The sequence below is a fragment of the Gorilla gorilla genome, chromosome 4, assembly GCF_029281585.2.
Source record: "Gorilla gorilla gorilla isolate KB3781 chromosome 4, NHGRI_mGorGor1-v2.1_pri, whole genome shotgun sequence".
Lineage (NCBI taxonomy): Eukaryota > Metazoa > Chordata > Mammalia > Primates > Hominidae > Gorilla > Gorilla gorilla.
In genome coordinates, this window is record NC_073228.2 from 12,887,154 (window position 1) to 12,907,639 (window position 20,486).

The window sequence follows — 20,486 nt, forward strand, 5'->3', positions numbered from 1 at the left end:
AGGGTGCAGGACGGGGGCCAGGATGGGATGCAGCCCTGCCTTGGCCTACAGCCAGGTGGCAATGGTGTCAGAAGGCCCTCCTAGGCAAGAGACTTTCCAGTCCCAATCCTCAAGTCCAGGCTGGTCCTCTGCATCCCACCCCAGGATAGGCTGGGTGGGTGGCAGCTCATGGCATATCTGTGCTGCCTGGCCTGCCTCTCGGACTCAGGTCGAGGCCAGCCCTGGTCCCTTCTTTCCTGGTTACAGCATGTGCTGGACACAGCATGACCTCAGAGCAGAATGCACCCCAGGAAGCAGAAGGGTTAGAACTGGTGACCACACAGCTGTGCTTGGTCGACCCAGTGCAAGAAAGAGCACGGAGCTGGGAGGGTGGGGGGACATGGCACAGAGGCATAGGTGGCTGGTGCTCCAGCCAGTTCTGCATGCCTGGTGTAGCCTGAGTTGGGGCCCACAAGGAGCCATGTTGCTTCAAGGTAAACCCACTTCGCCAGCCCCAGTCACCCCTCCTGGAAGGTGGGTAGGAGCTAGAGCACAGCTGCAAAGGCTCAGCTGAGGGGGGGATGGGAAGACGAGTGGCAGAACCTGAACCCAGAGCTCAGAAGCCTGGGGCTGGGGCCATGGCTGGACAGGGAGCCAGCATCCAGGGCCGGGCTGGTGCTGCCCGCGCCCCATCACACCAGGACTCGACTGCACTTTTCACAATGTGAGATCATTTATTTCAGAGCAGTTACACCCAGCAGAGGGGCACAGGCTTAAACGCCGGCATATTAATTTTCCCGCACGCAAGCCCTGCATGGCGGTGGGGCTGGGGAGCCGGGGCGGTGCGATTCTGCCACACGCCACGCTCTACTAGGCCCCCTTACTCCTAATTGCCTGCTCACCAGACTGTGAGAAAATAATTGCCACTATAAATTTTCCCTCCTCTGCATAAAATATTCGGGGGAACCAGCACTTAAAAACCAGACTTCATGAAAGAAGGGCAGCAAGGCGTGGATGCTGCGCCCCCCACAACCCCCGCTGCAGAGGACACAGAGAGGCCAGGAGCCCCTTCCTGGTTCCCCCGGGTTCCAAATGAGACAGAAGGGCTCAAAGAGTTCCCGGGAATGGTCACAGCTGAAAAAAAGTCGAGTGAGTGGCTCCAGGCGGCAGCCGCTTGTGTTCACCTGCCCTCCACCCAGGACAGTCCCCGGCAGCAGCTTGTGTTCACCTGCCGTCCACCCAGGACAGTCCCCAGGCTGGCTCCAGGCTGCAGGGGGTCAGCAGAGGGAGCCTCCTGCCCCATATCCTTGGCAAACTCACTTCTCCTTGTGGGACCACACAAGAGACATGGAAGAATGTTCCTAATTAGGCAAGAGCACAGAACCCCTAATCCCAGTCTCTGCTTGGCATGAGTACCCAGGCAGGCAAGGAAGATGGAGAAAGGTGGATTTCAGCTCCTGGAAGGAGCCCCGGCTCAGAGTGGCTGCTGAGCACCCAGCCTTGCCCTCCTCTGACGTGGGAACGGGTGTGGCTGTGCTGCCACATGGTGGCCTCTTCCCTCACTGCAGGGTGAAATGATGTGGATGCCAGCCCTTAGATGTGGGCTCCAGCTGGGGTCACAGAGCATCCCAGCCCTCAGCACTGCCCGACATAGAGGGAACCCCTACCACTGGCCCTATGTGGCCTGGGGGTGAGAGACCCCCCCCAAAAGCGAGGGACTTCAGGCCACTGACACCGTGGAAGGACCACAACAGACCCCACCCCAGACCAGCCGCAGGATGACCCAAGGCCGTGGGGGTCCAGACACCAGACCAGGAAGCCTCCCAGGCAGCCTCCCAGGCAGCCCAGGTGTAGCAGAGGCTGTGCAGCTGCAGAGGCCTGGGCAGAGAAGAAAGAGCAGGAAGGACAGAGGAAGGCGCCTGCGGTGAAGACCCTGCCTCCCTCACGCCCCGACCCACCTGTGCTGACTCCTGCTCAAGGGGTAAGCCTGGAGGTCTTCCCGGTGCTTGGACGAGGCTGAGAAGGGAGGACGTGAAGGAACAGAGTAGCTGGAAAAGCCCCCACGGGTCCTGCAGTTCCTGCACTCAGGCTGGGGCTGGGCTGGCGCGGGGGGGCAGGTGCTGCTTCCTGCCTGGACTGACCTGCTACCCCAGCCTGAAGGGTGGCTTGTCCAGAGCCCACGGCCTCTCGCTGGGCAGAGGCAGGGCCACAGCGCAGACTGCCTCAGAGCCACTTCCCTGCATGCCCACAGCCCGGAAGAGACGCAGCAGAGCCAGGGGCTGCTGAAAACGCTCCGGAGATGACCTCACACTCAGCAGCACAGTAAATTGCCAACGCCAGGAAACACGGAGCAGCTGGGGCTGGCCCACGTGGAGGCACGAAGCCAGCGCCGGCTGGCCCAGAATGCCCACTCCTCAGGGAAAAGGGCCTTCCACACTGGGAGGACGGTTCTCCAGGGCATCCTCTCCCGCCATCCCGCAGGCAGCCCCACCCCAGGAGCTGCTGTAGCTCGTCCTCATGCTCAGAAATGTCTCGGCGCCTGCTCCAAAGCCTACCTGCCACGATCTAAGACCCCTTTCTAATAGTTTCATCTGCAGGAAAGAAAATCATCATTCTCAGCATCAGCATCTTGCAGCCTATTAGGAAATATCCTTTATGGAATTTTCTATTCTCAACTTCTCCCCTCCTTTCATTTTCACCTGGGAACCATGTACCGTGGGGAGGGACAAGGCAGAAACAGAAGGCCCGCCACTCGCCTCGCAGTGAGCAACGCTGCGATCCCACTGCTTGGTTTCCTGTTTCCATCGCCCCCAACCAGAAAGCCACAGCACTCAGCCCGGGGTCTCCCGCCCCAGCCCCGGGACCGGGACCTCGCTGCCACTGTGGGCACTTAGCAGGTCCAGCGCAGGCCAGGGGCAGACAGCCGGGAAGAGGCCTCAGCCCAAGGCCAGGAGACCACCCGGCCTTAGCATCCGCTCATGCGGGGACTGAATAAAGCAGAACTGCCCTGCCCCACTCGGCCTGAGGTACCCGGAACCCTTCCTTGGGGACAGGCTCCACCAGAAATTCCATGCGACGATACTGGCCGGGCCCGGCGGCTTCCACCAGCAGGTCCACTATCCGGTACTGGGTGGCAAAAGCCAACCCCAGGAACATGGGCATCTCTGGCCTCGGCAGCTCCCTGCCCGGAGAGTCATCACTCATCCCTCCCCAGCAGTGGATTCGGAAGCAACGGACTTGTGAGAGGAGGAAGGACCAGTGCAGGGTGCAGCTGAGCTGGAGCAGAGCAGGGGGCCCCTCCCGCTCAGAGGCGGACGGCTGCCAGCGGATGTGAGAGATGGTGACGGCCTGCACCTGGGGCAGAGGGGCCAGCAGACTGGCAGCGTCCACCACCTGGCAGGAGAGAAGGCTCAGCACGGCTGGACGCCCGGGGGCAGGGAGAGGGTGCCCCCACGCACACATTTCCCCTCCCTGACTCCTCCACCCCAGTTCCCCGCTGAACCCAAGAAGGGGGCGGCCTGGGGCAGCCTCCACCCCCACTCCAGCTGGACAAACAGCCAGCCCAGCCCGAGCCCCTCTGGGAAGCATCACCTGGATCTCTCCAAGCCGACAGGTGAAGCTCTCCTCCTCCCGACTACCCGGTGGCCGTGAGAAGCAAACGAGGAGGTCTAGCAGCAGGCACCCACGCAGGCTCACCTCGTAGCAGCTATGGGGCGAAAGGGCTGATCACTGGCCAGGCTCAGCCCAGAGGCTCCAGGGTGAGCCGTCCAGAGGCCCCAAGCCACAGCAGAAGGGAGATGCATCCCAGGGTCATGGGGGACCCCAGGCCGACAGCAGGGCTCCCAGCAGCTGTCCTGGGCTTCTGTCTCAGAGCTGCCCAAAACCTGGGGGCCAGCCCAGGGCCCCTCCATCCCTCCAGCTCTGGGGTTTCCCAACAGAGACTTGAGTGAGGGAGAAGGACGTGAAAAAGCAGAGGGACTTACTGCTGGACCCAGCCCCCACTCAGCTGCCGGCCGCAGCGGCCCACCCATCTGGCCAGCTTGGTGGGGGGCACCCGGAGGGGTCGGAGGCTGTGTCTTGAGCTTGTTTCTGCTGCAGAAGGAGACACGGAACTTGAAAAAGGAGAATCTCAAAGGAAAAGGCACTGAGAAGGACCACCAAGGGCGCCCCAGGGGTCCAGAGAAGACTGCCCGATTCGGCCAGATGCTCGCAGGTCCCAAGAAGCAACCAGCAAGGGCTCCGGAGGAGATCAGTGAAAGAAATGCGTGTCTGGGGTCAGCCACGCTCTCACTCGTCCTGGCGTCCTCCAGCCTGCCGTCTCCCCCACCCCATTTACTCGCCCCTCTCCACGCCACGGCCAGCAGCAAGGCTGTGCAGCTCAGGTCTCTAGGAGGGGCCCATGTCCACCCTGCACAGGAGCCTCAGCTGCCCGACGAGGACACAGGACAGAGGTTGTGGCTGAGAAGTGAATCCTCCCTGTCCAGGCCTTGACCACAAGCTGCCCTGACTCCAGCAAAGGCAGGATTTACCCCCCACTGTCCACGCCAGCTCCTTCCCACACCCCAGGAGCCTCTCCACACTTCTCTTCCCTGAGCTCTCCGCCCTGGGCAGAGGCAGGCCCGGGCCCCATTACCTCACCGTTCAACACTGAGATGCCACCGATGTGGCAGCTGCCGGCATCCCCTGTGGTCAGCTCCAAAGCAACTGTGACGTCCGTGGGCCCCTCAAGCTTATACACCATGGACAGGTAAATCTTGGGTGGCACTGGGGCCTGCAGGGAAAATAACCTGGGGAAAAAGGTCCTGTGATGAGTGCCGTGGAGAGACCACTGAGAAATCGAAGCCAGCTCCAAATCGCGTCCACCAGCCCCTCCCTCCAGGAACAGGGGGCCTGGGTGCCAAACGCTCCCACATCGTGGTCCTGTCCGTAGCCAGGGGACAAGTCCTCCCCCAAGGCCAGATTCTTTTGTGGGCTCAAACATCTCAGTTCTGAAATACCATATGGGATTCCCTCATATGGGGCATCTAAAGTATCCAAACTCACAGATGCAGAGTAAAGGGGTGGCTTTGGGGGGCTGGAGGAGGATGGGGGGCTAATGTGCGATGGGGAGAGTCCAGTCCTACAAGATGACACAGTTCTAGGGATCTGTCACATAGCAACGTACGCAGAGTTAACACTCCTGTACTGTTCACTTCAACAGGGTTAAGATGGTGAATTTCATGTTAATGCATTTTTGGCCACAATTTTAAAAAACCCATCTGGGTCTGTCCTCTGTCCTTGTTCTGGCCTCCACTGCCCCATCTGTCCAGTTCCATGGCCACCACGTGTGATGGGAGAAGCTGGTGGGCCCACCGTCCTCCGTCACTCACCCACCTCACAGCCACATTTCCAACCTCCGGTGGGATCACACCCCGGACGAGCAGGGAGCTGCCTCCGTGCCAGGCATCCTCCAGGCAGCAGTGCGTCCTCACCCAGCCCCGGCCATCCCCTCCCAGCCTGTGTTCTCCAAACAAGGGCTGGATCTCCTGGGCGCTCAGGTGGTACCAGGGCCCCACCGCCTCCTCCTGAAGAAAAGGGCAGAACAGGGGCACTCAGCAGAGCCCAACAGAGCAGGGGTGCCCGGAGCGGCAGGGAAGGGTAAGACCACCACCGTGCCTGCTGGCAAGTCCCAGGCTCCTCCCACCTGTCCCAGCTGAGGCCAGAGGACAGACACGGAGGGAAGACACCCACCCACCTGGCCATAGCAGACCCTCCGTGCACCCATGCCCAGGCAGAAGGACGTGACGAAAGGCAAGGAGCAGATGCTATGTGTAGGCAGATAACGCTCCAGCCGGCCCCAGAACCTGCCAGAGACATGGGGGCAACAGCTCGGTCCGGAGGAAGGGAGGGAGCCTCTCAGTGTCCCTCAAACTTGCTGGTGGAAACTCGAGGCTCTCCTGCACCCTCCCAAGACAGGACTTCCGGGAGGACTGCAGCCTCCCCGTCTACGGATACGCCACAAACACGAGTCTGCAGGAAGTGGCCGCTGGGTTTGGTCCCTGCCCGGAAGCAGCCAGCACGCTTCCTCCCCCGTCATCCTCCCTTAACCACCCCCCGCATAGGAAGGGTCACTAAAGAGCACAAACGTGTCCTATCAGAGACACCAGAAACCTCTCCCTCCCATCAGCCTGCACTAAGCACCCAGGACAGCAGGACTCACTTGTCCTGGTTCTGGAAGAAATCCTTCTTCTCCAGACACTCATACACCCAGCCGGGGGCAAACAAAGCCACGGAGAAGCCATGCTTTCGGATCAGCTCCAACGACTGAAGAGACAGAGGGAGACGCTGGGCACATCAGGACCAGAGTCCAGACAGGCTCCTGGACGCCAGTGATGTGGGGTTGGGGCTCTCAGGGCAGCTCAGAAACGGGAGGGGGAAGCTGTCCAACCCCTCCCTCCTAGCTGCACCTGGGGGCTGCTGGGCATCACCCCCGTCGTTCCACAAGCCCGCCAGAAGAGGGCGCGGGAGAGGCGGTCAGCGCTGCTGCAAGGGCAGGGGGGCAGGAGCTGGGCCCTAACTGGCTGTGGCCGCACGGTCCCATTGCCCTCTGGCACACCTCTCATTCGATTATCAGAATCACGGGCAGTAAAGAGGCTCTTTAGTTATTGGATTAATTTACTCATTTAAAGCTAAATTAAGGGCTGAGAACATCCCTGGGGCTCTGGGAAGGGGCAGGACTGATAGACCAGAGGCAGGCAGAGCCCTGCGCATCCCACGCCAGGGGCACCGGCCTGGCCCCGCTCCTTCCTCTGTGCTGGTGTGACCTGCCTTGCCAGAAAATGCCCCCTCGTCATGACACCTACCGATCCCCAAACCCTGGGCACCTCCCCCGTCCTCACCCCTGAGCCGCAGTGAGAGGCGCTGCAGGCCCCTGTGCGTCCCCGCAGGCTTCCCTTGCGGGGAAGATCAAGGAACGCAGCTGGGACAGGAGGCCCAGGCCCGCCGAGGACCGGACAGCGGGGGAACGGTGCGCCTCTGTCTGGTAACACCCACACAAAAATACATTATCTGATTGTAGAAATAGCCAGGAAAGGGGTTTCAGTGGGGACATAGCTTGGCCGGGGCAGGACACCTGTTTCTCAGTGCCACGGGATCCCCACTCTGGGAAGAACAGCTGCTGTCATTCCTTTGAGGTGCAGACGGGAATGGAAGGTCCATGAGGAAATGAGGTCCCAGGGGAGGCACTGGGCCGCTGGCCCTTGGACGAAAGCCACCACCCACCTTGTCTGTGTCGAATCGGCCTCCGACCACGTTCCCCCGAGCAAACACATCCACGCCCACGTACACATCAGCCCGGCGCTCCCCAGCCTGCCCCAGCATCCGCTCCAAGTGCTCCTCCCGCCAGTTATAGTTAGTGAAGAAGCCATCGCAGGAATCAAAGAAGACCCTGAGAAGCAACAAGGACCTGCTGTGAGGCCCAGGCCCAGAAGGATGGGGCCATCCCCCACCAACCCTGCAGTCTCAGCCTTTCCCCTCCTAGTACTCAGAGGGACGGGCCCACCCCACCCCACCCCCCCCCCACCCCACCCCACCCCCCCCCACCCCACCCCACCCCACCCCACCCCACACAGCCTCAGCCTTTCCCCTCCTAGAGCCCAGAGGGACAGGGCCACCCCGTCCACCTGCACAATCTCAGCCTTTCCCCTCCTAGAGCTCAGAGGCACCTGCAACTCATGGGCTGGGAGCTGCCTCCAGGACCTAGGATACGGCCTATTCCCCAGGGGCAGCAAGCAGCCCAGATGGTGACCTGAAACCCTCGCCCAGCATCCATGGTGTCTGCTGAGGCTTAGGATGTTAAGAGAACTCTGCCTTTTTGAGACAGAGTCTCGCTCTGTCGCTCAGGCTGGAGTGCAGTGGCACGATCTTGGCTCACTGCAAGCTCCGCCTCCCAGGTTCACGCCATTCTCCTGCCTCAGCCTCCCGAGTAGCTGGGGCTACAGGTGCCCGCCACCAGGCCCAGCTAATTTTTTGTATTTTCAGTAGAGACGGAGTTTCACCGTGTTAGCCAGGATGGTCTCAACCTCCTGACCTCTTGATCTGCCCACCTCGGCGTCCCAAAGTGCTGGGATTACAGACATGAGCCACTGCACCCGGCCTACCTTCTCCCTCTTTTTACCCAATGCAGTCATATATGCATCACCTCCATGAGGGAGACTGCGCCCGCCCCTTGCGGCACCCACCCCTCGCAGTACCCGCCACCCCCCCCCACGGCACCTGCCCCCTCACAGCGCCTGTCTGCAGGCTCACCTGTTGTGCTGGTTGAGTTCGTCTTGCCATTTGAGCTGCCCACTTTGCACCACACTGTCATACCAGAGCACCAGGCCCCCTGGGACCTGCCGGTGCAGCTGTGTGGTGAGGTACCGCAGGAAAGGAGGCATGTTCCCCACAGCGGCCAGCTGAAAGAGAAGAACAAGGTGAGAGCCTCAGTGAGCCCCAGATCCATCTATCATGAGAAGTATCCAGCGCTGGACAGATGGGGATGCAGAGCAAACAGACCCACAGGTGAAGCTGCAGTTCTGAAAGGCCCTCCCCGCCACAGCCCCGAAAGTGGAGTCCAGCCAAACAGACGACCGTCCTTTCTTATTGCGGCAAGAAGGACATGAACGCAGAAGTCAGGAAAAGACAGAGTGCACCGAAAGGGGAGGATGCCCTGAGAAGGAAGCCACACACCCAGCCCAGAGCAGAGCGCGGAAAAGGAAAGGTGTGCTCACAGGCAGGGGCGGGAAACGTGAGAGCCGGCCAAGCACGCTTGCTGGAAACAGTCGGAGGAGATTCTGTCTCACTGCGTGTAACTAAGATTTCAGAGTCGGCACTGCCTGGGAGGCGAGAAGTGGCTCTTACTGCTGCAACCTGCAGCCCAGGCATGGGGCGAGGTGAGGCCAAGGAAGGAAAGAGGTGGAGGTGGGCGGCAACACAGCAAGGGGCGGGGAGGTGGGTGAGGGCTGGGCACTCACACTCAGAGAGTTCTCGATGTTGATCAGCCAGCCATCAAAACGAAAAAACTGAGTGATCTGGACCAGCCGGTCAGCCACTGCCTGGTACGAGCGCTCATCCCCGGCCAGGAAGGCTTCACAGAGCCTTCCCCCTTCATTCCACTCCGTGATGAAAGTCCCTGTGAGGACAGGAGAGAAACAAGGTCAGCCACGGGACTCACTTTCCCTCCACCCACAGTTTTCAAAGCGAGGTTCTCGAACCAGCAGCTTCAGTATCACCTGACCGCTTGGTAGACATTCAAATCCCCATATAGCCCATGAATCAGACACTCTGCCAGTGCGGACCAGCAGTCCTGGTGACGGAGGCCCATCAACGATTGGGACTGAGGCTAAGGCTGAGAAGCACTGCTCTGACCCAGGAATTGGCAAAGCGTGGCCCTTGGGCCGATGCCCACTACTACCTGTGTTTGTAAAATGCAATTTTACTGGAACACGGCCCTGCCTATTTGTGTACCTGCCATCACTCCAACAATCACCACAGTGACCCAGTGGTCTGAAATGCTGAAAATACTATCTGGTCCTTTCCAGAAAAAGCCTGCAGATGCCTGTCCTGACCGACCAAGGCGGCCCCCAGCGAGGGGCTCTGCGCATTGAGAAGCAGGCAAAGCCCGTGCCTCGTAATCACGGGGTCCCCTGGCTGGTGAGCTGAGGAGTCTGGCTGACACAGAGGTGAGTCCTTGGCTCTTACCCAGCACGCAGACCCCATGCCTGTGGGCAGTGTTGGTCCACCCCACCGGGGGGATGGTGACGGTGTGGTGGCTGAAGTACACAAAGACGTCGATGCACTGCCAGTGGTAGAAAGCATAGGGAGTCTGCACCACTGAGCCCTGAATGAACCTGGGGAAAGAAACAGAACACGGCTGGCCACGGCAGCTCATGCCTTTATTCCCAGCACTTTGGCAGGCCAAGGCAGGCAGATCACTTGAGCCCAGGAGTTTAAGACCAGCCTGGGCAACATGGCAAAACCCCATCTCTCCCCCCAAAAACTGGAAAAATTAGCCAGGTGTGGTGGTGCACACCTGTAGTCCCAGCTACTTGGGAGGCTGAAGTGGGAGAGTCGCTTGAGCCCGAGAGGTCAAGGCTGGAGAGAGCCCAGATTGTACCACTGTACTCCAGCCTGGGTGACAGAGTAAGACCCTGTCTCAAAATACACAAAAAAAGAAACAGAGTCAGGTCCCAGGAAGCAGAATAAGGACACAGAGACCGCAGGGTGTCCCCAGAGGTTTCTCTTTAGTTCCATTCAGTCAAGACTCCCTGGAAGCCTGCTGTGTCCAGGCAAGGTGCAGGCAGGGAGAGAGGCAGGAACCAGCTGCCACTCCTGTAGCCACAGGCAGAGTGCTCTGACCGGGGCATCAGGCATCTGCCATTGCATCTAATGGACCGAGCACTGCTACCCCCTGTGAGCCAATGAACAAGAAAGACAAAGGAGGGGAAGCAGGAAGTCTCGTGTCAAAGTCCCGTCTCTGGCTTCCCACTCTATGTGGAGGGGTAGGCAGTCCCTCAGAACAGAGTCTCCCGGAACTCGAAGGTCGGGGTTGACAGCCCTGTGAGCTGCGCCCAAGGTTTCATCACCTGCTTCTGTCTCTACCTTGATGGTTGGCTCTGACTCAAGCCTTCCCATCAATCACAGGGTCCAAGATTGTTTTATGGACATTTAAAAGCGCCACGTGGACTCCACGGCAACTTTGGATGGGACGTCTGCAGCTGGGGTGGGTGGGGCGTGTAACATCTCTGTGCATGAAAGCCAGAGCCCAGCGACCCAGAACAGGATCAGAGCTTACGGGAAGAAGGTGACGAACACCAAACCAAGTGAGGGGGTGAGGCTGCGGACAGGCAGCTGAAGAGGACCCCCTGCCTGCTGTGCCCCCTGCAATCTACCAGCCTTCAAGTTGAGGAGGTTCAAGGAGTCAAATGATTCTAGAGCTGAAAGGGACATAAGACACTGCCTAATCCAACCTTCCTTTTTTTATTTTTATTTTTTTTTTGAGACAGAGTCTCACTCTGTTGCCCAGGCTGGAGTGCAGTAGTGCAATCTTGGCTCACCGCAATCTCTGCCTCCCTGGTTCAAGCGATTCTCCTGCACTAGCCCCCTAAGTAGCTGGGATTACAGGCACCTGCCACCATGCCTGGCTAATTTTTCTATTTTTAGTAGGGGCAGAGTTTCGCCATGTTGGCCAGGCTGGTCTCAAACTCCTGAGGTCAGGTGACCCACCTGCCTTGACCTCCCAAAGTGCTGGGATTATAGGTGTGAGCCACCAAGCCCAGCCCAGTCTTCCCTTTTTACAGATGAAACACTGGGGCCTGCCTTCTTCTCGCAGTTAGTGCCATCCCTCCAATGCCCATCTCCTGACTCCCCGCCCAGTGCTCTTTCTACACATGGCACTCTCTCCCGCCCCTCCAGCCCCCACCCCAGCAAAGGAGAACAATGTAAGCAACATCAATGTAAGGCCAGGTCCTCACCTGTCGTCCAGGTACCCGCCCATCATGTCATGACACAACAAAGTCCGGGGCCTCTGGCTGCTCAGAGGGGGCTGGCGACATGCCAGGGGCTCCAGGGCCACATTAAAGCCATCCTCCAAGCGGGGCTTCCATGCCAAGAGCTCCTCCAGCGAAGATAAGTAAAAGCTGATAGGTTTGGTGGTGTCCTTGTCATAATATCTAACTGGTCCGAGGACAGAAACATTGAGCAATTAATGGAAACTCTTATAGGATTAATCGAAACACTTTAACAATAACAGAGAAGGAACATGAGAGGGGGTGGGGGCTGACCTGCCCCAAAGCCCCAGGTGTGAAGGTGGAGTCGGTATTCAGAGCCTCTGTCTCCTCACCTGGCAGGGGGTCCGGGGAAAAACTGACCACCTCTCGAAAGACTGTCTCTTCTTCTTCATCTCTGATGCTAAGCAAAGAGGGAGTTGTACATTTATAAATAAAAACATAAATAGGTAAGAACACTTAGAAGCAAATGGACCAGTTTCATCTAAACAGAGAGAGATATTCTCTGCCTTATGTTGTTTATTAACTATAGAAACATTGTATAAAGCAAGGAAGTGCCCTGTGATAATCCTAAGGTTCTACCTGTATTAGCAACCAGGGCTTGGCTTCCACATGGACACATGTACCAATGATTACTCCTAAGAATAAACCTTACCCTAGGCCAGACGCAGTGGCTCACGCCTGTAATCCCAACACTTTGGGAAGCCAAGGCAGGCGGATCACCTGAGGTCAGGAGTTCAAGACCAGCCTGGCCAACATGGCAAAACCCCGTCTCTACTAATACAAAAATTAGCTGGGCATCGTGGCGCACGCCTGTAATCCCAGCACCTTGGGAGGCTGAGGCAGGGAGAATCACTTGAACCTGGGAGGCGAAGGTTGCAGTGAGCCGGGACTGTGCCACTACACTCCAACTTGGGCAACAGAACGAGACTCCATCTCAAAAAAAATAAATAAATAAATAGAATAAACCTTACCCTCTAAAGCAGCCACCCCAATACCACACTCCAAAGACCAGACATAAATACTTCACAGGGTCCCCAGGATTTTCTATGGCCAAGGGGCAATATCCAAATACCCAAAGTACCAGAAAGTTTCAGGTCCTAAGAGAGCAGAGGCCAGGCTTCCTCTATAGGCCACACTTCCCTAAGTGCCTTCCGCGCTGTTCATGGATGTATGTTACAGGGAGAAAGAGTTCCTTCGTTCCTTCGGTACATTAACATGGAAAGCTCCTAAATACATCTCAAACCACTTTCTTTTAAAAATTGATTGATTAATTGAGACAGAGTCTCGCTCTGTCGCCCAGGCTGGAGTAAGGTGGTGAAATCTCAGCTCACTGCAACCTCCAGTTCCTGGGTTCAAGTGAGTCTCCTGCCTCAGCCTCCCAAGTAGCTGGGATTACAGGCATCTGCCACCACGCCTGACTAATTTTGTACTTTTAGTAGACACTGAGTTTCACCATGTTGGCCAGGCTGGTCTCAAACTCCCGAACTCAGGTGATCACACGCCTCAGCCTCGCAAGTGCTGAGATTACAGGCATGAGCCACCATGCCTGGCCTAAAAAATCATTATTATTTTAAGAGCAGTAAGAAGACACTGCAGTGGCTATTTAGAGGCCATGGCACCAACATTGAGATTCCCTAAATCTACCAACGCCCAAGGCCACTTCTTTGTTCACTGAGTTGTCATCTGCCATCACTCCACTGCCATTCAGAGGCCTGTTGCAAAGAGTCCTCTGTAGCATCTGCCACCACCAAACACTGACCCAGGGCCTCGAGAATGACATTGGGAGACCCTGAGAACTGCAGGGGTGGTGGACGGATTCAAGCAGAGATGCCGCAGTTGTTCCTCTCCACCTTCCTTTTCCGAAGCCCCCTTCCTTGTTGATGTCCTTATTATACTTCAGCCACCCCCTCCCAGGCCTTCTCAGAACAATCCCACACCAGGTCACCTTTGTCACCTGTCATTCCTCCACTAGGAGGGAAAGAGCCATCTCCACATTCCTCCTGTCCAAAAATATCTTTCCCAGCAGCCAGCCTCCATCCCATCTTCATGAGGTCTGAAATGCTCAGCAGTCTCACTGCTTTGGGTTTAGAAACAAAGCTACGGCTGCTGTTTCCGGAAGCCATGTCTGTGCTCCTCTTTTCCCCCTGCAACCTACTGAGGGGCGGTTTACTGGGTGGGCAGGTGCCCCCCAAAGGAAGGAAGCCCAGCCCAGAGGGGCATGTTCGTCCCTTTCTGTCTCTGTGCTTTGGCCCTTTCTGTTCCCCGCCAGTTGGATACCCTACTCCCTATTCTCCACCTACTGAAGGCTTCCTCCTCCCCAAAGACTCAGTTCTAGTGTCACCCCTACAGAAGGCCACCCCTTCCACCAGCCGGCATCCACTGAGCCATGCATGAGCACCGCCGCCGGGATCTTCCGCATAGACCAGCGACGTGGGAGGCAGGGGTCTGGCCGGGGCGCCGGGATTCCCGCTGGGCCCCGCGGCCACTCGGGTTTGCACCCGTATTTCTGAGATAGGCAGGGGTCACGCACGGGGGCCGGAGGCCGCTGCCCGGCAGTGGCGCGAGGGCGGCGGGGCGGACCGGCGCGGAGGGGCGCTGCCACCCTCTGTCCCTTACTGTACACGGAGCGGACACAGGCGCCGGCCCCCAGCCCCTCGGCGCGCCCGTGCCGGGAAACCTCGGGCCCCGGGGCCACGGACTCTCAGCCCCGCGGATCGGGGGTCACGCGGGCCCCGCAGCCCCACCTCCTTCCCGGCCGCCGCCGGCGCGGCCGCGGCTCCTGATCCTCCTGCTCCTCCTGCGTCCCCGCCTCCGGGGCCGCCAGCCCCTGCAGCTGCCGCTGCCGCCGCCGCCGTGTAGCCGACCGGGTGACCGTCACCGCCGCGGCCTCCATGACACTGTCCGCGCCCGCCGAGAGCCAATCGCAGGCCCGGGCCCGCCCCCGCGCCGCGCTCGGCCAATGGGAAGTGCGCAGCGCTGACGCCGCGCTGGGACGGGACTCCGAGCCGACTCCCGGCCAGCGGCCGCGCGGCGGGGACTTTGTTGCGGCGACAGGCCGGGGGCGGGGCCGAGGACGGGGCGGGGCTGTGAGGGGCGGGGCCTGGGCGAGTTCCGAGCCCAGGGTTCGTCGTCGTTCTTGTTGTTGCCCATCATTGGCTATGAGTCCAGGGTGCTAGAAGGCTCTAGAAGGCTTCGGAACGCCCCAATCTTAGAGTTCTCTCTTTAGCCTCACCAGCTTCCTTTTTCAAGCAAACCGAGGTTTATCCCAGAGAGATTAAGCAATCTCCCAGAGGGCACAAAGTCAGCAAATGGTGGCAATGAGATTTTAACTCATGCAGCTAACCCCTATTAAAAGATAATTTTCAGACCAGGCGCGGTGACTCACGTCTGCGATCCCAGCACTTTGGGAGGCCGAGGCGGGCGGATCACCTGAAGTCAGGAGTTCGAGACTACCCTGGCCAACATGGTGAAACCCCGTCTCTACTTAAAATACAAAAATTAGCCGGGCGTGGTGGTGCATGCCTGTAATCCCGGCTACCTGAGAGGCTGAGACTGGAGAATCGCTGGAACCCGGGAGGCGGAGGCTGCAATGAGCCGAGACGGTGCCATTGCACTCCAGCCTGGGCGACAGAGGGAGACTCCGTCTCAAAAAAAAAAAAAAAAGATGAAAGGTTAGTAGGTTAGTATCGGGCCATGTGGAAGCTGGTGTCCTATGTAGGATGCATAGTTTTCCAGTGAAACACAGATTTCTTTCTACAGCCCCACGCCTGTGCCCAACAGTAGTAGTTGCTCTACCCCTAAGCGTGCAGGGCCTGGAGTGGCACCTCTGCAAGAGTGGCACTGCCCAGCGTCTTAGGCACAAAAGGAGTTCACAGGAAACATGATAGAACAGAGCCCTGAGAAGCCAGAACTCAAGGCTGGGCCCCACAGGGCAAACCAAGGCTCTCCTCCCTCCAGGCCCCAACGCCCCTCCACAACTAGGAGCTTCCAGTGCTGGGCTGCAGCTGCCGCCCAAGCCAAGTTGACTGGGCCTTTATTATTGTTGCAGACTTTGAACTTTATGAGGCTCCAAGCTTCCATAAACGCCAATGGTGGGAACTATGACTAAGGTTGTTGAATATGGGCCATGGTGCAGGCCAGCCAGTTAGGCAGGAAGGACGGGCCACTCAGAAGCAGGACACACTGACCCATGGGGAGGACAGAGAAGGCAGAGGCCTCCTCTTTGGGGCTTCAGTCCTGGGAAGCTTGCAGTGAGCGAGGGCAGTGGATCCCCAAGTTCCCTCCTGCTGTGTTCAGGGGTGCACCGGACGTGGACAGTCTTGATCTGGGGTGCATGTAACCAGGTGTTCCCAAGCCCTCACCTGCAGCTTAGCAATAAAAATAGATAAACTTTCATCCTACCCAGGTTAGAACACAGTTCTAAGGGATACTTTGAACAGCCCTTGGGTAATGCTCAGTCTCTGGGAGAAAATATGCCCAAACCTCCCTTTTCTTCTCTCCTTTCCAAAGAGTAGGCACCTGGTCTAGAAGAGCAAGAAAGTGAAGGCAGCCCTGCACGCCCCTGAGGACAGAAAGGACTTAGACCTTGTGGCCTCTTGTTAGCCCCTGTGGCTCGTGGTCTCTCTGGACGTCAGGCCAAGCCTGGAGGGGCCCTGTCTGCCTTGAGCTCACATTGGCTCATATTGGGGCTCTGGACCCGTTTGAGGCCTGAGTGGACCCTCTAAAACCCTAACCTTCTGGTGTTTCCAGATAACATACAGAGCAATCAGTTAAATTTGAATTCCAAATAAATGATGCCTGGGACATAGGACGAGCTTATATTAAAAAGTTATTGCATATTTATCTAAAATTCAAACTGAACTAGGATGCTGTCTATGCATTTGCTAAATCTGGCATTCCCTACCTGTGAATCTGAACTACAGCCTCGGCAGAGCCACCCTGCCCTGTTACAGGGGCCCTTCTGACACCTCCCTGCAGGCTCTTGGCTGTCCTGGGCTCTGCCCACACCAGTACTGGAAGCCTGGTTGGTTTGGGACAGCTGAGCCTCGGGTCTCCCTGCCTGACCATGCTGTCCCATCAGCTTCCTGTTGCAGGTCGTGCCGCAGTGCATGCACTTGCCTCTGCACCCCCCCTCGCCATGCCCAAAGCGCCCGGAGTGGGGACCTAGACTCACACCTGCTTGCTCTGCCTTCCTCTGCCTCCTCCTTCATGGCCTCCGGGGGAGCCGGAAATGAGAATCAGGTGAGTGGACACCACCTGGTCCCCGGGCTTGGTTGCTGATATGCTGAAGAGTGTGGCAGGAACTAATTGTCCCCAATATTCCTTCCGAGCCTGTCCTTTAGGAACGGAAGCCCACGTTTTTGCTGACTACATGGTAGCCCAGATGAAGACAGCATTCCCCAGAGGCAGAACTTAGACCTTCCAAGTGTACTTACTTACAAGTAAGCTGTGGTTTATGAAACAAGAAACAACGTGATAAGTGCAATTCTGGTTGTGCCTGCAAAACAAAGGGGGCATTGCCCTCCACCTTTCCTTCCTCGCTTCTGTTGGTCGCCAGCAGGGTGCAAGGATGTGATGGCAGGAACTGCAGCAACCATCTGAGACCATGAGATGGAAGCCACTTGTGGAAGGGCTGGGAGGGGCCTAGGTCCCCAACAGCAAGACTAGTGTTGCCCTGGACTGCTTATGTCTGGACTTTTTTTTTTTTTTTTTTTTTTTTTGAGACAGAGTCTCACTCTCATCGAGGCTGGAGCTCAGTGGCGTGATCTCCACACACTAACTGCAAACTCCAGCTCCCGGGTTCAAGCGAGTCTCCTGCCTCAGCCTCCCAAGTAGCTGGGATTACAGGCGCCCACCATCACGCCTGCCTAATTTTTTGTATTTTTGGTGGAGACAGGGTTTCACCATGTTGGCCAGGCTAGTCTCGAACTCCCACCTCAGTCTCCTGAATAGCTGGGAGTACAGGCGCCCACCACCACGCCAGGCTAATTTTTTTTTTTTTTTTTTTTTTGAGATGGAGTCTTGCTCTGTCATCAGGCTGATCTGCCCACCTCAGCCTCCCAAAATGCTGGAATTACAGGCGTGAGCCACCGCTCCCGGCCAGCCCAGACTCTTAAATGACAGAAATACCCTTCTGTCTTATTTAAGCCAATACTCTGTTGGTGTTTTTACAGTAGCTAAATCTAACTAAGATGAGTGGGGTAAATCCTGGAATTTAGACAAACCTCTCAAAACAGCAGCCTGCTTGCAAGGCTGGTATCTTTTTTTGTCATTCAAAATCTTCTTACCTTGTTCGTTGTCATTGCATTCCTTCTGCAATAAATCTCACTGTCCCTTCATTCAGATACATGTCTCAGACCAGCTGGAGGAAAAACAAAAAGCACAATGTAAAACTTTCAAGGCTGGACGCGGTGGCTCACACCTGTAATCTCATCACTTTGGGAGGCCAAGGCGGGAGGACCGATTGCTTGAGCAGACTTGGAAACCAGCCTGGGCAACATGGAGAAACCCCATCTCTCCAAAAAATATGAAAAATTAGCCTGGGCCGGGCACGGTGGCTCATGCCTGTAATCCTAGCACTTTGGGAGGCAGAGGTGGGCAGATCACTTGAGGTCAGGAGATCGAGACCATTCTGGCCAAACATGGTGAAACCCAGTCTCTACTAAAATACAAAAAATTAGCCGGGTGTGGTGGCATGCACCTGTAGTCCCAGCTACTTGGGAGACTGAGGCAGGGGAATCGCTTGAACCTGAGAGGCAGAGATTGCAGTGAGCCACGATCATGCCACTGCACTCCAGCCTGACAACACAGCAAGAATCCATCTCAAACAAACAAACAAAAAATTAGCCAGGTGGTGGCATGTGCCTGTACTCCCAGCTACTCAGGAGGCTGAGGCAGGAGGATCACTTGAGCCCCGGGAGTCAAGGCTGCAGTGAACCATGATTGTGCCACTGCACCTCCAGCCCAGGCAACAGATTGAGACCCTGTCTCAAAAAAAAAAAAAAAAAAAAAAGAAGAAGGAGTAAGAATAACTTTTCAACTGTCACTCCCTTTCTCCTTGGTACTCAGTAAAGGCTTAATGAATGAAAGAAAGCTGTGGCTATGGCTGGCCTCTGGCTCCAGCCCCCCGACTCACCTTTATACCCACTGGAGGCTGCGCCCAGGTACCCGCTCGAAAGTCCTGCCTGCCTGCACGCCTCTGTCTGTGAACACACACTCACTCCTCAACAATACAATGACACTACCTGGGATGCCTGCCCTGCCCATTTTCCCTTGTGTTATTATTGCAATTGCACAAGTGTTTGTTAAACAAAAATTATGGGAACCCATTATTTTGGACTGAGCTCCTACACTAGGCTCCAACAGACCACAGCAAAGCAAGATGGAGTCACTCATGCTAAACGCCACATGTCATCAAACCGAAGCCTTAAGGAAGCAGATAGATCCCAAACAGACAAGTTTTTCCTGAAAACAGGAGATTCCAGTCTACTTAAGTCAGTGTGATAAGGAAGTCCCCTCTGCTTTAACCTTTACCAAAGGAGGTAACACGATGGTAACCAATTGACGTTTTTCCTGTGGTTCCGTTTCCTTGTTCCCATCTCACAAAACCTGCTGTCTGCCGTTGGCCAATGGAAGCTCTTACTCCATGTTGTAGAAGGGAAGCTGCCCCGATTCATGAATCTCAAATAAAAGCCAATTAGATTTATAACTAAATGTTTTATAATTTTGTCTTTTGACACATGGCATTCATTTTCTCCTTTTAAAATTTCAAAGCATTGCAGATAGAATTCATGCTGCCTTTCATCCACTCCCCCTTGCTTTCCATACTTCCCCCTCAATAGTCCACCCCTCAGTATTCCACCAATATCAGCAATTTGGCCTGTATTTTTCAGATGTTTTAAAATACTTTTCTGGGCCAGGCACAGTGGCTTACACCTGTAATCCCAGCACTTTGGGAGGCTGAGGTGGGCAGATCACTTGAGCTCAGGACTTTGAGACCTGAGTAACATGGCAAAACCCTGTCTCTACTAAAAATACAAAAAGTTAGCCAGGCATGGTAGTGCACACCTGTAATCCCAGCTACTCTGGAGGCTGAGGCAGGAGAATCACTTGAACCCAGGAGGCAGAGATTGCAGTGAGCCAAGATCACGCCACTGCACTCCAGCCTGGGTGACAGAGCAAGACTCTGTCTCAAAAATAAATTAAACTAAAATAAAATAAAATAAAATACTTTTCTGTACATGTATATTCAAAACATACATGCTTTAAAATATGTGTATGTACCTGGAACTATATAGGGCTGTTTGTATTTTATAAAAATCGTATCATATTGTATAGGTTATTCTGCATCTTGCTTTTTACACCTAGCAGTATTTTTTAAATCAAGCCATATTGATTTATATAACTCTAATTTGTTCATTTTGACTGCTACTTAATATGCCATCATTTCAGTGAATGCTTAAATCGCAACATAACAAACATTTGTTTGCTATTTTTTATGTTAAAATGAATATCTTTGTATAAACCTTTTTGGGTTGTATATATATATGTTTTTTCTTTTTAAGGTAAAAACATGAGTTACTAACAGTAGAATATGCACACTTTCAGTTGTAACAGTCACTACCAAATTGTCATTCAAAATGGTTTCACCACTGACATCTTCCCCAGCACTGGATTAGTGTGTATTAGTCTGCAACCTCTCAAACAGTGATGTTATCAAACTTTAAGATTTTTTTTTTGCTCACCTGATGTGTGAACATTGAGTTTCATTGTTGTTTTAACTTTAAGTTGCACCAGGCATGGTGGTTCATGCCTGCAATCCCAGCACTTTGGGAAGCCAAGGTGAAAGGATGGCTTGAGTCCAGGAGTTTGAAACCAGCCTGGGCAGCATAATGAGACACCTGCAACTCTACAAAAAAATTTTAGGCCGGGGGCAGTGGCTCACGCCTGTAATCCCAGCACTTTGGGAGGCCGAGGCAG

The 20,486-nt window shown here is 55.8% G+C and overlaps 1 protein-coding gene across 8 annotated transcripts; it reads right to left on the reverse strand.

Annotated features, from left to right (window-relative positions):
* Positions 1 to 693: 693 nt before the first annotated feature.
* ENGASE (endo-beta-N-acetylglucosaminidase) lies at positions 694 to 17,868 on the reverse strand. Of its 8 annotated transcripts, XM_055388745.2 has the most exons (15): positions 14,252 to 14,489; positions 11,840 to 11,907; positions 11,472 to 11,673; positions 9,700 to 9,848; positions 8,973 to 9,130; positions 8,266 to 8,414; positions 7,240 to 7,405; positions 6,426 to 6,614; positions 6,179 to 6,282; positions 5,714 to 5,822; positions 5,353 to 5,543; positions 4,618 to 4,766; positions 3,963 to 4,071; positions 3,571 to 3,685; positions 694 to 3,372 (listed from the first exon to the last, which is right to left on the reverse strand). In XM_055388745.2, the coding sequence occupies exons 1-15, from the start codon at positions 14,398 to 14,400 to the stop codon at positions 2,956 to 2,958; spliced, it is 2,424 nt and encodes an 807-aa protein (XP_055244720.2). In that variant the 5' UTR covers positions 14,401 to 14,489; the 3' UTR covers positions 694 to 2,955. The 8 variants fall into 8 exon arrangements, 7 of the variants coding, with proteins under 7 accessions (XP_055244720.2, XP_030866520.2, XP_055244717.2 ...); XR_008680240.2 differs by lacking the exon at positions 6,426 to 6,614 and having other exon boundaries at positions 694 to 1,541; positions 1,938 to 3,685; positions 14,252 to 14,488; XM_031010660.3 differs by lacking the exon at positions 6,426 to 6,614 and having other exon boundaries at positions 14,252 to 14,521.
* Between the last annotated feature and the right edge of the window lie 2,618 nt (positions 17,869 to 20,486).